Genomic DNA, 17,336 nt, shown 5'->3' with positions numbered 1-17,336 from the left:
AATGAGTGTCATCTTTTCATAGACCTTATTATATGCTCCCACATCTGATATTAACTGAAAGAGTCACCATCTCCAGCATTTTGTGCACGCATGCATGTCTGTGTGTGTGTGTGTGTGTGTGTGTGTGTGTGTGTGTGTAAGCTAAAGACTTAGACGCACACACACACACACGCACACACACACGCACACACACACACACACACACTGACCCATTTCACGACGCTGATTCATATAGTTTCTCAGAACCAGTATTTGGAACTAAGGCCACTCATTTTCACAGGATCAGTGTCATAAATAATATTTGTCTCTCTGTGAGTGGTTGGATGGCAATCATTTTTCAGAAGCAGATGGGAGTTGATATTTACTGGCTGCAAAGAAAGACTGAGGCAGAGCTGATGAGTAACACATACTAAGCTGCAGATTTAAATGCCTCATTCTCCAGGACCAGATGTGCAAAAAAAATTTAAAAATTGAAAACTACCCAGACACATCTCACACACACACATAAACGCACGTTCACACAACCTCTGTCAATAGTAGCACAATAAGCTGAATTCAAATCAGTAATTACTACTCAGAAAGCCACAATTACAGTTAAAGTCAGGTGTGTTACAGCATTTTTGTACACCAAGGAAGGACATAAACATCACAACGACATGCCTCAGGTTTGTGTTTGTTTATAACAAGCAGATGTACATATAAATACGTGTTTTGGAAAACAAATAACACAGGCACGCGTTAGCATTTTGTGGTTTACAAATGCATATTTAATCCATATTAACACTTGCAAAACTAACTTGTAAAAGTTATTTACTGCCTGGACAGAGGTGCACCACTTCAATGGTATTTACCGAACCAGCATTAGTATTCTCTGCACTTGTTATTTCAGTGTGAGCCTGAATGATTTAGCCCCAAAAGTGAGCAGTGAGACACAGATTATCATTGTTTCCCCTGCAGGGATCCTGCCACTGAAGGACACTGACATTATTCAATGTGTGTGCGTATATATATGTGTTTCCGGAAGGACCCATTAAAAGTCAAATCCAAACTGTATCTTAAACTATTCATAAATGCAGGATGCATCACCTCTCTGCCACTGTTAATGCATCATGCACAGTGCCACCTGTCCAGGTTGATAAACCAAATGAGTGACTTTAACTTGCATCACGGCACTTGCCACCAGCCGTAAGAGAGCCCCTGCTAAGTGGGAATGCATTGAAAATTAGTAATTTCCATCACAAGCATGTCCTGGATAAAAGAACTCATGTCAAGGGTTGACGTATAGTATAGACTCAATACATATAGGGCCACACTGAGCACTTCAAGAAGATATCTGGGCATTTCTAGGTGATTAGTTGTGTTAAGTGGACTGTAAAGCCATTTGTACCCCAAGTCTTATTTCATTTCCATGTAATGGTGATGATATTAGACTCTCGGATACAGTCTGTTCTTTTTTTTTTTTTTATCATAATTGCAGTGTATTTATCTTCTTTTCTTGTCAATTTTGCAGGTTCTGCAGAAAAAACATGGCGACAACTGGTACAAAGCAGAGGTGAATGGGAGAGATGGCTTCGTTCCAAAGAACTATATTCAACTGAAACCACACCCGTAAGTCATGATTGAAGGAAATAAAACATGTCAGTAGTGTTACATTACCTAATGACATATTCATTGTCAGTTGATTTGTCTTTTGTTTGTGATTAATTGCCTTGTCTGCAAAATGTAGGACAGTTGTGAAAAGAAAAATTCCGTTTGCTTAGAGCCCAAGGTGACTATTTCGTATTTTGCCTGGTGAATGGGATAAAAGATTAGTGGTATCTTTGTGATAGACCCAAAATAAAATAGAGTTCATCGTTGGTTTTGGTTTTTTCATGGAGTTTGTTGACAATAAGAAAAACAGAAAATATTGCAGGACTTATCTTTTAAATTAGTAGTCATAAGCCTAAAAAGTATGCATGCATAACTGAGCTAAGACATGAAAAAAAATTACATTTAGTCATATTATTGAAGGCTAATCAATCTATGATTCCTTTTGGAGCCTTCACAATACTTTGTGACTAATGCAATAATCCAAAAACAATCTCAAAACAATCTCAAAGCATTCTTTCTAATTTGCACAAAAGACAGACACAAGAATATGGAATTGTGACTTCAAGAACTTAGCTGAATACAAATGGTCTTGCTCTGCAGTAAACCAACAGCTCAACGCCGATAACACACCAAGCCGCAGTAAAGGGCGGATAACTGTAACGATTTGCATTTCTCAGCGGCTGGGAGGAGAGTTCAGGTGTGTAACATAGGTCATCGTGTGGCAGGAGTCACAGGACCGTATACTGATTAGCTGTGGGTATTCCACGACTGCAATGTGCTGCTAAAAGTTTTCCTACTTTTAGTTCTGCCATGCCTCGCCTCTGAATCAAACGTCCACAGCATGGGTTGCAGCAGTGTACCAGTTTTAGGTTATACTGTGATGTGTAAATTGACAATTATCGTACCACATTCATTACCATTATTGGGGAAAAAAACATGCCACGGGCAAGAGAATCTCACCCGCGCATGCCCATCTCCATTCTTCCCCAACTGCCTGTCGATTCCTCAACTTGAGCTACACAAACACATCCACGACACACATGCAGCAGCAGAGTAGTTCAAATCAGCCGTGTGGTATCACTTTGGATATTCCCAAAAGCATCTTTTAAAAATCATATTGACCTCATACCAATTTTCAATGTCTACATCAGTCAAATATACACTATATGTATATATATATATATATATATATATACTATATATGTGTGTGTGTGTGTGTGTGTGTATATATATATATATATATATATATATATATATATATATATATATATATATATATATATATATATATATATATATATATATATATATATTTGAATATATGCTTCCTGTTTCAGTTTCAAAATAAAAGCCTTGCTAACAAACTTTTTTTTTTCCATTGTGAAAAGCTTGCACTGTGGTGTTTTAAATGCCGTGGCTTGCATGGCTTCATATTTTAAGCAGTTTTTATATAGCAACCTTACGAGAAAATGTCAGCTATCAGCCCTAACATGGTCTGGTTTTAACATAATATCCTGACCTCCGGACCTCCATTTTGCCAGAACCATGAAATGAGACTGATAGTTGTGTTTGTTTTTTAAATAAATGTAGTTGTAAAATCCCACTACCTCACCAGACAAAGCATACACGACAGAAATAATAGCAGCAAAACCATAAAAAACATAAACACTGAAATCATGAAACATTTTTTTTGTCAGGATATTTTTGGACTTTTTGGACACCTGCCTCCAGGAGCTTTGGCAGGCACCTGGAGGCAGCTTCCAGGTACATTTGGTCACTGAGGAATTAGCAGACAAAGACTTTCAAAATGCACCTTTGTTTTGGTCCTAAGGATGTCTCATTAGTACAAGTAGAGCCTGCCTCTCAGGTCCTGTGAAGGACACACCTCAGGGTAGGCTGTGTCCTCTGCAGAATTCAAAGCCTGCAAAGCCATAGGAATAAGTAAATGAAAGGCACAAGAAAACCGATGATAAGAATTTATTAGACTGCACAAGGGTTGTCAGCCTGCGTTTTACTTTTCTAGTTTATTGTTTAGTTTTTCATCCAGACAACCCGTCCTTTCTTCCTCAGAGTTTAGGTGTCAGGAGCTGCGATGTGAAGCACATCATTCCCTTCAGTCCTCTGGTCGATAACTTTACTTTCCATCAGAGATTTTTTGAATTCTCTTTTTGAGATTCACTGCTAACAGACAAAGTGGATCAAACATAAGCGGGGATATCACACTGCATTAGAACATATTTGTCCTTTTCTGACCATCCACTGTTTGAAACCACTTCATACTTCAGCATTAGATTAACATAACACTTTTATGAACGTTGCTTAATTAAATCAGTTCCACTCAATTAACAAAAAAACTAAATAATTTCCCTAAGGGTTCATTAGAAACACTGATGTTGTGATTATATCATGGGACTTTTTATGGATTTTATTTTCTCAAGTCTGAAAACCTTGCAAATAGCGAAAAATAGTCATTTATTGTTATGCTAACACAATCAACCAGCCAATGAAAAGAGTTTATGATCCCATCAACAAGAACCAATCTCAAAAGTAGTTCTAAAATGTCTTTTAAGTTCCTGTTGATGTTTTTTTATTTCTTACACTACTGTGACAGGTGGTATATGGGGCGCATCACTCAAGCTGAAGCTGAAGAACAACTGATGAAACAGAGACGAGAGGGAGCCTTCGTCATCCGAGAGAGCGAGTGTACTGTAGGGGAGTTCACCCTCTCTGTCAAGTCAGTAGTCTTTTCAATTTATCCACCCTAAAATGTTATTTTTTTTCCCTTTGGTTACACCACACATAATTGGTTACTTTGCTGATAATTCTCTTCTTTCCCCCAATGGCAATTCACAATTTCAAGAAGATCTAATTTATTTTAAAAGTTTGGGAAAATGAAGTAAACCCAGTTTTCAGTCTTACAATTAACTGTATTCTGACAATAACACAATTAAGTAATAAATGTTTCACACTTTAAGTAAAGCTCCTTAACGGTTAAAATAACTACATTATGCAAGCACACTAACAACATAAAGAATCTTTTTGCTGCTTACCTTCAAAATTAATTTCATTGGAGAAATAATCCTGAGCCTCAGTGTGGAAAACAACAGAGCACTGTGTGAGTGAAAGATGCTAGACTCTGGCTTTTTGTCACGTAGTCTTTGTTTTGAAATGCTGCAGCCATTATCCTCATAATCGCTTGGAGACAGACATGTGGAAACAAAAAAAAAATCCAGTGATTCATTCAGTCAAGGTCCTGAAACCTTGTTCACAGCTTGTAGACATTTCGGTGCATTCACTAATTTGTATCATCAAAACTTACTTTTCAGATTGTGAGGACGCAGAAAATCCCTGTCTAGACACTGTTTTAAATCCACAAAAATTTGGAGTCTCCCTCTGTGATAAGGTCATCTGGTCCGCCCATTGGTGCTTGATTGCTCAGTCAAATATTAGTTGAGAGATTTATGCAGATGTGTATTTGGCAGCGTTAGCCTGATCCAGAAGCTGGGAATATTAGATCACTAGTTAGTGCACTGTAAAACCTGATAAGGTGATTTACCTAAAAAATCAAGGACACCAATTGCCTTGAAAAAGTAAGTCAACAAGAAAGACTGTAGCTCTAGTTTAGTAGTTTTAGTAACTTATCTTTTTCAAGGCAGTTGATTTCCTAGGTTACAGCGAATAACAACTTGCACTGTAAACTTTCATGACACTTTGTTTTCCTTACACATGTCGGGATGTTGTCGAGCTCACCTTAGGGCAACTTCCTCATGCATTTGGGCTGTTCTAAATTGATGACTTGACAGTGGTTGCTTAAATGCACCTTTGTCTTCAATGTCTAAGATTTTTTTCAGTGCATTTTTAACTAGTTCAGCCTAAACTTCAAGTCTTTTGACAACAAAAGCAGCATTTCGCATATTAAGCCTTGTTCTCCTCAAAAGGGAGGGAAGAGCAGCAGCCTGCAAAGTCACACAAGTGTTTCCAGTTACAATTGATATGATGGAAATCACATGATGCCATCTAATACAGACTTTAAATGGAAATTTTCAGATGGCTTGCCGTGGCTGAATCAAACAGAAAAGGCACTATACTGTTTCTGATAAAATTTGCAGTTTGTTAAATGTGCTTAAGGGGGCATTTTGTGCCTTTATTAGATCATTAAAAGCAGAGAGCTCAGGAGGAACAACATGCAGCAAAGATCTTGCCAGGACTCAAACCACAGACGTTGTGTTTTAATGAAGAGTACCACAAAACCCTATGCCACCAGGATGCCCCGACTTTAATTAAACAGTGACACATGAAACTGCGGGGCTTTCAGGGGGTGGGATAGATCTCTAATTCAGAAATTGCTTTTTAATGTAACTGCAGTTAAATAATGTAACAGAGAGGGAGGGCTGCACTGAGTACAAACACAGTGACAGAGGTTAATAACAGAAAAGTTTAAGAAGTTACATAATTTACAAGTTAAATTACATTTCCCAGCTACGCTGCTTCTGACATTTTACGCTTACAACTGACTTTTTGCCATACAGAAACAAAAGTTATTTTCACCAGGTGGTTTTTGATTGGCCACATCAAGTGAGGGAGCTTTCAAGCAACGACAGCTGACAGTTTTGAACTGTCATACTAATAAAATGAAGGATAGCTCTGCTGTATTCACTTGATCCATTCATATTGTTTTCTCTGACTGGGCTGCCCTGTCCAAGGTGTCGTCTTTGTGTCAGTCTGACATCTTGATCATTGATCTTTTAACTTCTTGCCAAAGCAAGCTGTCTCTTTCTTCTGCACATGTGATGACAGAATATGAAAAGGGCATTTTTATTTGAGCTCTGACCTCACTGGGTCTCAATCTTTCTTATGATGCAACTTGATGAAACACTCATACGCAATAGTAAAGACTTCATTTCCACAGTCTCCTTTGTAGTACAGCCAGAGTTTAAAAACTAATTAATGTATATATTTCATTTTTGTTTCATTTTGTTCACTTGTTTTATTGCATTTTATTGGTAAATTGTTTTTTTGTTGTTGTTGTTGTTGTTGTTGTTGTTGTTGTTGTTGTTGTTATTGTTGTTGATATAAAATTCATTTTCTGGCATTCCTTTTATGCATATTTTAATGCACCAAGGTTTGCATCCCTTCAAAATTAGATTACAGTCAGGCCTTTGTCGTCAGCTTTTTTCCTCACCAGCTCCTGTGGCTAGTGATTTGTTCAGCAGTTGTGCAAGTGTCAAAGACAGACAAAATCTTCTTGCTGAGAACTAATTTTGTCCATTGGTAACTACAGTTTTGTTTTTGCACCCATTTTTCACAGGTTGAAACTCTAAGGCTATTTTCATGCACTCATTAGACATCTTTCTTTCAAACTGCACATACAAATTTGTTAAAATCTGTTATGGAGCACTTCTCTCTTTCCAACATCATCCGTCCACCTGACATGTGTGACATATCAAGATGCTGATTAAACAGCATCAGTACGACACAGGTGTCCCTTGGGATGGTCGCAATAAAAGGCCACTAAAGTGTGCAGTTTGATCACAGAACACAATGCCATGGGTGTAACAAGTTTGAAGGGGTTGTGCCTTGGCATGGTAACTGCAGGAATAACTACCAGAGCTGTTGCTCATGAAGTGAATGTTTATTAACTGCCATAAATGTCTCCAGTGCTGTTTCTGTGAAACATCCAAGGTCTTCATCTGCAAGCTTGTCTGAGACTAACCACCCGAACAGCTGATGCAACAAAAGCTCTGCACAAACAGTCAGAAACAGTCAGAGACCATCTCATGGAAGCGTGGTTTGCATGCTGCATCATCCTCATCTGGCTGGTTGGATGTACTGCCAAATTCAGGGAAGCATAATCGGAACGTTACAATAGTGAAGCGGCAAAGTTACGACTGGCCTTTTATTGTGACCATCCCAAAGCACACCTTTGTAGTAATGATGCTGTTTAATTAACATCTTGATTTGCCACACCTGTCAGCCAGATGGATTTGTCTTGGAAAAGGAAAAGTGTAAATTGGTGTAAAAGTACAAGCTGCTTTTGTTCGGTGTATATGCCCCCGCCTAGGTGGCTGTTAAGAGTGACTTTGTTACACGCAACCACCAAATATACCTGTATTTGGCAGGTGCTGATGGCAAGCCCTGATTGCAATCACAATTGTTATAACATTAAAAGGTTAAATGAGCACAACACTATTTTTAATGTATGACACAAAAAAAGAAATGTTTATACTGTAAGTTGAGGAAAAGGGAGAAGTTGGATTAGACTTTATTTCAGTTGCCATTGAAATAACCAACCAGATTTATATTTCAAAAACCTTTTTGGTTATTGTAACACCGTTCAGGTGAAGGTTGTTGAAATCTCCAAGAAATAGTAGCTGTTGAATGACTGCACAGTGATGGTTGACAGTTTTCATTCCTTTTCCTCCTGTGAATCATCTGTCACACCCCAAAGGTTCATATTAAAGTTTCAAGTCTGTGACATCCTGTGTGGGGATTTTTTTCCCTAGCCTTGAATTGCTTTTTTCCCCCCACTTTTTGGCTTACCTGGATCAACAAACATGAAGATTTTAGCAACACAAACTTTTCAAGGTTATTAAAATGTCTTTGTTCTTCACATTTTCACCCTCCTCAGGATTGACCATGGTGTCCAGCACATTAAGGTCTTGCGTGACGGTGCAGGAAAGTATTTCCTCTGGGTGGTAAAGTTCAACTCATTAAATGAACTGGTGGAATATCACCGCACCTCCACAGTGTACCGCACTCAATCAATCTATCTCAAAGATGCTGAGGAAATCCAGGTACAAAAACACACACATACAGGCCATAAATATGCTCATTCAAGTGCTTCCACAAACCCAGAGAACAGATGTGTAGAAAGGCTTACAGTAAAATATGCATGCCCGTAGTTGATGAAAGTCTTACCACAACAACCATTTAGTAGCTGCTCATGTCATTCGATGTTCCTCAGCACTCACTTTTCCCTAGTTGTCATGTAAATTTAACTGTTGAGGAGGATTATGTGACATGGTTGAAAGCTAAATAAAACTTGGGGCAGTTGTGTTTTCAGCTTCTGTTTCCAAGGAAGATAATAAACTTTTAACCTCATCATATAGTATATGCACAAGGTTTTTTTTAATATATGTAACCAAAGCCCATAGATTTTAATTTCATCAGCAGATACAGTTCACTCTGGTGTCATGCAGTGTATTTACTTGGCCAGCCCATCAAAAGATTATAGGCCTATCCCCAAGTATACATGTTTTTTTTGTATACGAAAAATGCTCAGATTTATAGCCGACTACATTAGCAAGACATGAGACATGAGGTTGCTGGACATATTTAACTGCCCCACTTGTCAAACTGTACAGCTGCAGAGATTTTGAGCCAGGCTTAAAGCTGTTAATATATCACTTTTTAAAGTTTCCGTATTTCTATATTGAGGCGAGAAAGTAACTTAAGATTCCCAATATTTAGTCTTTTATGCAAAGAACACCTGTTTGGAAATCTGCTGCAGCATTCTCAGGGTTGTGAGAGCAGCTGTCCATCAATACTGTCATGCCTGAGTTTACGTCTGTGCGAAGAGCCTGTTGGCACACTTTAAATCTTTCATTTAGTGGGCAGCATGCTGTAGCTACATACATAATGTAGGAGGCGGTAAGTCAGTATGCAAATGAGAACGTAGCCTGATTGAATTATCTTGAGATGGTACATTCGTATCAGTTATGTCAAAATGACTTCTCTAATCAGAAGTTAGCTCATGGAAGTCATGCAGTTTCACTTGTCGACGCATGTTTGAGTTTTCCACCAGTCCCAACTTTTGAGAATTCCATTATGACTTCCATTACCACTGACAAGAAATGACATCATGTCATATTAAAATGTGAACATATTGGAGGTTGAAGGAGGAATTTATGCTGCTTGTTGGTATAAATTGTGACTGTGAGCCCTCTCTATCCAGAGGAGATATGAGAATCACTCATCCATCACTCACACATTAAATGTGAAGATATTGAATTTGTACAGAGGAGTGTTAGGGTCAGCCCTAAAGGGGAAAAATGAAAGGACAAAGATGTGATGTTTTTTTAAACCTCTGCCTCTGTGATAACTGAGACTAGAGGCATTATGTTTTCGGCTTGGCCGTCTGTCAGTCAGTCCCAAGCATGCCCACAAATGTCCACTTTGATTAAACAATGAACTGAATAGATTTTGGTGGTCATAGGTGAAAGGTCAGGGTCACTATGACCTTATCTTTGAAATAATTTCTTCAAATTTGGCACATATGTCTACTTGAACTTAAAAATGAACTGGTAGAATTTGTCTTTCTGTGTCAGCATGTCAGCATTTGTAGTTATAACAACAAAAAACAAGCGTAGCAAACGACTGTGTCTCTTGTGTCTCTGGTATCTTTTTCCCTGTGCAGGGTGTTTACGTGGAGGCACTGTATGACTTTGAGGCTCAGGAGGAGGGCGAGCTGAGCTTCAAGCGTGGAGAGATCATTGAGGTCCTGGATCAGTCTGATGCCAACTGGTGGAGAGGAATGTGCAACGGACAGACCGGCATGTTTCCCTACAATTATGTGAAAAAAATATGAAAATTGTGTCTTGAATTTTGACACAGCAGTGCCGCAACACTGCACACCAGACCCAAGGAGAGTCAGCAAGGTCCTCCTCCTAACATACAAAGCCTTTAATAGGCTAGGACCAAGTGACATCACTAACTCTCTTTCCTTCCCTTCCTTCTTTCCATTCCTTACTTGCCGTTTATTGGAGGTTTCCAAAAACAGCCAAAAGAAAACTGGGGATGCAGCATTTGTCAGTTACACCCCAAAGCTCTGGAACACACTGCCAGAGATCCAGCATGCTACTTTTTTTTTTTCAAACTAAAAACTTATCTCTTCACTTCCTTTAACTAGCTCTAACTTGGCTGCTTTGCTTTCTGCTTTGCACTTGCATACTGCTGCACAGCTGTAAGATTTTCCTTGATTTTATGCATTTTATATACTCTACTTTTATGCTTATTTTTATGCTTGTTTTATTAATAATGTCTGTGGGTTATGTTTTTTACTTTATTTTCCATTTTATGTTATGCACTCTTTGCACTAAATTTTTATCCTTATTTTATCTTACTTTTACTACATGCAGGTTTTAGTATGTCTTTTTGTCTTTTATGTGTCTTGATGTGAAGCACTCGGTGAATTTAATTTCTTTCTTGTAAAGCACGTTGGGCTGCATTTCTTATATGACAGGTGTTATACAAATAGAGTTTATCATATTATCAAATATAAAGTAAAGAGGGTTAGGTTAGAATGTTTTGTGTGGATTAAATCTTACTGCTGATTGAATATGGTGGCATAAGTAATCATTTATTGTATCCATGCAACATTATTTTTCAATTATGACCTTGAAAAACCTGCCACTGGAAACATCTGTTTGATAACAGATCACTGGTAAGATGCCAGCGTAGAAGACCCAGCGTGTTCACATTAACCCTGCTGTGGGATGTTGAATGAGTATTTTTAATTAATCTCTGGTGTGATGCATTCATTTTAATCATGGGGTCCTTGATTGTTTTGGTGGTTGATATATGAATTGATCTGATAAACATATCCTCATACATCAGTTTGTGTGATATCCTACAAATTAGAGCCCCACGAATTTTGTTATGTACTTGAGGTAACACACTTAATGTAAATTTTCAGAGATTAGGTTCAGACGAGTAAAGTTCAAACTAGTTAAATGGCAAATGTCATCTGACAAGCATAACTTTTATCATGTTAATATTCAGCAGATGTTTCTGTAAAAATTGTGCTGCATGCTTTCACTCCTCCTTTGTTACATGCCTCATTATTGCCTGAGAGCACAAACTTGTTAAAAGGCAGGTCACTGTCATTAAAAATCTCATGTCTCTGAATGTTTTTTGAGATATGCAGTGTTGGAAAATTCAGGGGTAATGAGACTGGATTTATAATTACAAACTACTCATTGAGTCCATGTTTATTACATCTAGGGTGAAACTTTTTAATTGCATTTTGTACGCGTAGCTTCCTTGTAGGACAATGTAATTGTTGTCAATAATGATTAACTTGGCAATGAGGATTGTGTTGCTTCTTGGGATTACTTGACAAACAGGTGCATATGAATTTTCATTTGTTTTATATGTGTGTGCTTTGTGTGTAATGGTCTTTATTTTTTACCAGGGTACACATTTTTATCAGCATAAAAAAACTATTAAAGCAAGTTTGTCTTGGTAGTAGGTAAACAGGTATTTGGTCCTCCTGATAATTTCTCACAAAGCAAAGTGCCTTACTTCATGTTGCCATTAAAGAATGGAGCTGTTGCAGCATGCAGAGGTGAGGTTTCATAAAGTCATGTGGGTTCTGGGAAAGGACTGATAAGATGAAGACACACAAGTGTTGACATGTACGCTCTGATAGGATAGGAGAAGGAGAAGGAGAAGACAGTTGTGTGAAACCCACATTTGATGTAATCAATTTTAAGTTGATTAGTCATGACCTCCACAGCAGTCAGTTTTTTCATCAGTTTCAAACGCAACATGTGTCAAGGCCCTACCATCTCACTAACAATCTCTCTTCAAAGCAAATCTTGAGATGAAGAAATCTTTTCTAGTGATTTATTCACACACATGGCTGAAATTCATTCCTACTCAGTCACTGCAAGTATCTTTAATTCATTTCACAACAATGTATTATAATATGTAATTCAGACATCCCATCGTCCTGCAAAAGTAGAGAAGAAAATCTCCAGGCCTGGAATTATTTTTTTTAATTACAGTGTTTAAGAAAAGGTTTTAATATTTATTGTTTTGTTTTGAATATATTTTGTTTTGACTGTTGTTTGAGACTTGTTCATAAAAATCCCAAAACATGTCTAACGTTATGCAAAATACATCCCTAGCATTACTAATTTCAAATGAATTTCTGTAATGCGTGACCATTGAAGCGTTGCAAATAGACTGGGCGGGGGCCCTTCTGTGCGGAGTTTGCATGTTCTTCTTGTGTCTGCATGGGTTCTCTCTGGGGTCTCTGGGGTCTCCCACAGTCCAAAGCCATGCAGCTCAGGTTGATTGGTGACTCTAAATTGCCCTTAGGTTTGACTGTGAGTGTGTATGGTTGTTTGTCTATGTGTCAGCCCTGTGATAGTCTGGCGACCTGTCCAGGGTGTACCCCGCCTTCTGCCCTTTGACAGCTGGGATTGGCTCCAGCCCACCTGCGACCAAAATGACTGACTGACCAAATACAGTTCTCTTAGGGTTAAAGATGCACACTGTCATCAGGAGAAAAAAAGGAAAATGCCAAAAAATTGTCATGTCGCGGGTTAGCCAAGGCTGTACTAAGATTTGAGCTACATAAGATGAATATTCACTGTCATTGTGGCAAATGACTAAATTATGTTGGTGACAGTTATTGCTGATAAATGCCTATTGTTAGTTTGAGTATGAGGCTGCAGTACCTAAAACTGTATATAGAGATGGACGATATGACCGCACCCAAACAGTGAGGCCAAAACATCTCGATCGCACATATTGAATTGAATTTATTGTAATGGTACTGATGAGTGTGGATGGTAAAATTCAATATTAAATCATATGTGTCAAAGTAAAATTAATAAAATATGCTGGAAAGGCCTTTCGGCGCAGCCTTAGGTGTGTGCTCTATTTATACCAAACTCAGTATTAGGATATTTGATTTTTTTTTGACAGAGGTGAAAGCTGATACTTCCAATCACACCCACATCCCCTATACATGGCAACTTTAATGCATTTCTATCAGGGTTGCAGTTAATACTTTGGTAGTGAGCCTTGAGCCACCCATGGCTTTATTAACTCTCTTCTGGAAGGCAGCTGGAAACTGTTCCCTCAAAAGAACAGAATAAACGAAAAATCGCAATCAGAGATAAAAACAGGTGCATAGAAAGAAACTCTAAGAAAATCTTCTTAAACTATGGCAGGCAGATGAACATTTTGTCATCACGTAGCTTCAAATTAAGACTTAACAGGCCTCTGGAGGCCCTATCTCTCACTTCTTTATTTCTATGAATCCACATTTACCAAGCTAAGATGACAGAGAGAAAGGCTCTGTGCTTGCGTCCTGGGCAAAATACCTGATTATTAGCTTTATTGCCCTTCTTAATGGCCTGTCTCAGTTAATAGATTTGAGCTGAATCAACTCCATTAATGTGTCAGTTGTCACCACACAGAGCATACAATTCAAAAGTTAGAGTGTTGAGGACCACTTTGAGAAGTTATCACACACGCACACAAAATGCTGCTTTATTTCACTGACAACATTAAAATCACACAGGAGATCCTCTCTGGGCTGCTAGCACCACCACATGGCCACACAGTAAAAGGAGATTTTGAATGAGTGAAATATGGCAGACAGTGTGGAGGAGTTTACAGATTTAGAAACAAAAACTGAAAAGGGGAGCCACCTCAGACTCACGTTGAGTCACATTTCACCTCTATGTGGGGGTTCCTGCCAACATTTGTATGTGAGGCCCATGTGGCTAAATGGGCTGAGAAATGGGCACTATATAGGATTGTCCATGGTTTGATCCAACTGGGTGCCACATGGGTTACACTAGGACTACCTGGGTACCAAGTGGGTATGGGCCCCAAACGGGCTTCTTATTTGGGGCCCACTTTGTTGACCCATACATGTTGGCAATTGGCATAGGGTCATTATGAAACCCCTTGACAATCCCATGTAGGGCCCATTTTTAGTTCATTTACTACCCACATAAGCCCTGCATACAAATGTTGGCTGGGCTGTAGGTTATGACCATAAAGATGGATGATGCAACACTGGTGTAAACTGTGGCTGGTTCACTACATAGCACCAAGGTTCAAAAATCCTGAACAGAACAGGTTCAAGAACCAGAGCTAATTTGTTGGAAATCGGCTAATACGTGGAGTCCGCTTAAGAACTTATCTGCTGTATCAAATTACCCAAATCTTCATTGGGCCTGTCTTTTGTGCCACATCTCCTCAAGGCGTATTTAAGGGATTATAAGATCCACTATGGTGGTGGAGGGGAGCGATTTAAGGGTCACAAGAGGACATGAGGATGCGAGTAAGCATAAGCCAGCACAATGTAATGCATCTATGGTCTAGCACTTGGTTGTAGAGTACATACAAAAAATGTGAGAGTCCTACAGAAGGCATTTAAGAAAACAAAACATATGTGTTTCCCACCAGTAAGAGGACAATGACAATGGCTGGAGATAGAATCTGTATCCAGTACATCTGCAGTTGAGCACATGTGTGATATAAAAGATGAAATGTGGAATCTGTGCTCTTCAAAGCTTGAAAAGCAGATCAGAGGATTAGGTAGATGAATTTTTAAAACTGAACTACCTCAGCAGGTGACTCCAATGTTTCCTTTTAAGGGCTAAGCCCAGAGGTAATGGCCCATCATTGAAAAAAAAAAACTCTCTGTGCTATGGGAGCTGGCAGAACTGGCGCGACAGTAGCTGTATCAATCGTGATGTGTTTGTGTGCTTTGAAGCTGGGAGGAGAGCAGGGGGAGTAGACCCTGCATGAGTCAGAGTCGAGCTAGTGGGAATACTGAACAAAAGCAAAGAGCGTGGATGGACAGATGTTATTAGATGAGAGAAATGCAGCTCTACTTTTCAAAATATTAGAGATGGCAGGGATTCTGATGTGTGTGCAGTACAGAGTATGGTGGGTTCATGTGAACGTAGCCAAAATGGCCCAGTATTGGCCCAAACTCAGCACGCCCGAAGAAATAAGTCACAGAAATAAGGAACATCTCAAAAAAATTGGTCTGGCTCTGTCCAATTGCCTGGTTTGGCTGAGTTTTGGGATGAATGACGTCCCAGAATCAGGCCAAATAAACTGTCCTGAGCCTGTTAGCCGACAATGCCATCATTGGGCCGTTATAAAAAATGACCTGGCCCAGCATCGGCCCAACCTTGGTACACCAGAAGAAAAAATTCAGGCAGCATCTGGTTACCTGACTGCGGCTAAGATTTGGGATGAATGACGCCCCATAATTGGGCCAGATACACTGGCTCAACTCCGGCTGCCAACACTAGCAAGAGAGACACAGCTTCAAAATGACTTAGTGGAGATCAACCTAATCATATGTGGTTCCTGAAAAAGTCATGGTGTTAATCCAAACATTCCTTATATTTCATCATTTTCACTTCTTATTACAGAGAGTAGGAGAAGTACTGGACCAGGCCTTGGCTGTAGAACATCAGGGAGTGGGCAGTGTAGATGTGGAAGCAGCAGGAGCACTGGAAAAGGGCTCTGGCTGAGTCACAGTGACAGCAGGGGCTGTAGAAAACCTTGGCCTGCAGCGGGTATCCCTGCAGTCACACTGTTTGACTGAAGAGTACAGAAGATGGGATGGCTCTGGAAGTATTATGCAACTCTATTTGCCTCCTCGGAAGCTCACAGGCTGACAGAGACATCCCATAATCCTTTTTTTCTGATCTGTCTCATGAGCTGAGACATGTGAAGCCACCCATAGGATTTCACAGGGGACACAAGGGATATGTCCTCTTTAATACTTAAATATGTGCATCTGCCGTCCACAGTAAAAACATGAAAGTAGCAGAGGACTTTAATTTTAAACAAATTTAAGACATTTCAACTTTTTCATGCAGTAAGGCACAAATAAGTTAAAAGTTAAAAGTGTAAAAGTTCACCAGAACTCAGGGAATTAAGTGTTCGATGTTTGAAATTTCCTGTGGGATCACCCTCAGCCTTCCCCTTTTTGTTTAATTTAACCCTTATTTAACCAGAAAAAACTTTTGAGATTTTTAATAGTGTCCTGGTCCAGACAGGCAGCAAAATAAGTTACAAACAGACAAGATAGAACAAAAATAAAATAAAATCAATACACAATTCTAACAATATAAAACACAAAATGCAGTTACTGCAAGGAAGGACAAGAAAGTATGTTAATATATGTTAAAAGTGAGCCATTAAAATCTAGAAAAATTAAAAGACCAGCTAAGATGCACCCTGGCATTGGCATGTAGAAGATGGCATACAAAGGTCATGTGACAGTGCTTTTAAACAGCCAAGAGGAACCAGTGAGTGCATCTTTAAGTCCTTCTGCAGAAGATTACACATATATGGAGCTGCATACATAAAAGCTCTTTTGCCAAACTATGCCCCCTGTTTCCTATGTGTTCTCCTCTAAATGTTTAAACAAAATCTACATCCTTGAAGCCACCTGTTACGTTTAAGCTTTGTAATCCATATCATCTTTGAGCTGGAGCGACCCCGGCTACTGAGGACATCAAAAGTCCTGCTGTTGTTCTGGCTTTCACATCTGCTCACTCAGAGGGGAGCAGACTGAACTGACAAACAGACATCTTCGTGTAGGAGTTTTGTTGTCTGATCTCCAGGTGAAGCAGAAGTTGTTCCTGGAGAACAGATGGTGCTGAGCTTTAGTGGCATAATGTCAGGAGAGAGGTCCTAAGGGGCCATAGGTGCCATCCTCTAAACCACTGGTAATAGAACAATGGCCACGTGTCTGGGAGAAGAAAACACATTTGTCAAAAATAAAAAAGGCTGTAAAGTATGTATGATTGTTAAAAATAAAAGAACCATAACTAATACATTCAGAAAACTGTATAAAAAAGGATTATAAATGCAGGGAAAACTCATCTCTGAGGCAATATTCATGGGGGAAATGAAAGGCTCAAAATGTAACCAAACTGCTCGTTTTACACAAACTTTCTGCAGTTTGTTCT

General features: G+C 39.1%; 1 protein-coding gene across 1 annotated transcript in view; it reads left to right on the top strand.

The window, feature by feature from the left end:
- Positions 1–11,844, top strand: part of grb2a (growth factor receptor-bound protein 2a) — a 29,375-nt gene extending 17,531 nt beyond the window's left edge. Inside the window, exons 2-5 of the mRNA XM_088075572.1 lie at positions 1,511–1,608; positions 4,202–4,324; positions 8,219–8,384; positions 10,007–11,844. Of these exons, the coding sequence (XP_087931698.1) occupies positions 1,511–1,608; positions 4,202–4,324; positions 8,219–8,384; positions 10,007–10,177 (558 nt within the window). The 3' untranslated portion in view covers positions 10,178–11,844. The remainder of the gene's footprint in view (positions 1–1,510; positions 1,609–4,201; positions 4,325–8,218; positions 8,385–10,006) is intronic.
- The last annotated feature ends 5,492 nt before the right edge of the window (positions 11,845–17,336 follow it).

The sequence above is a fragment of the Plectropomus leopardus genome, chromosome 3, assembly GCF_026936395.1.
Source record: "Plectropomus leopardus strain MGB_pleo_1.0 chromosome 3, ASM2693639v1, whole genome shotgun sequence".
In the NCBI taxonomy this organism is placed as follows: Eukaryota; Metazoa; Chordata; class Actinopteri; order Perciformes; family Serranidae; genus Plectropomus; species Plectropomus leopardus.
This window is presented reverse-complemented; position numbering and strand designations above follow the sequence as displayed.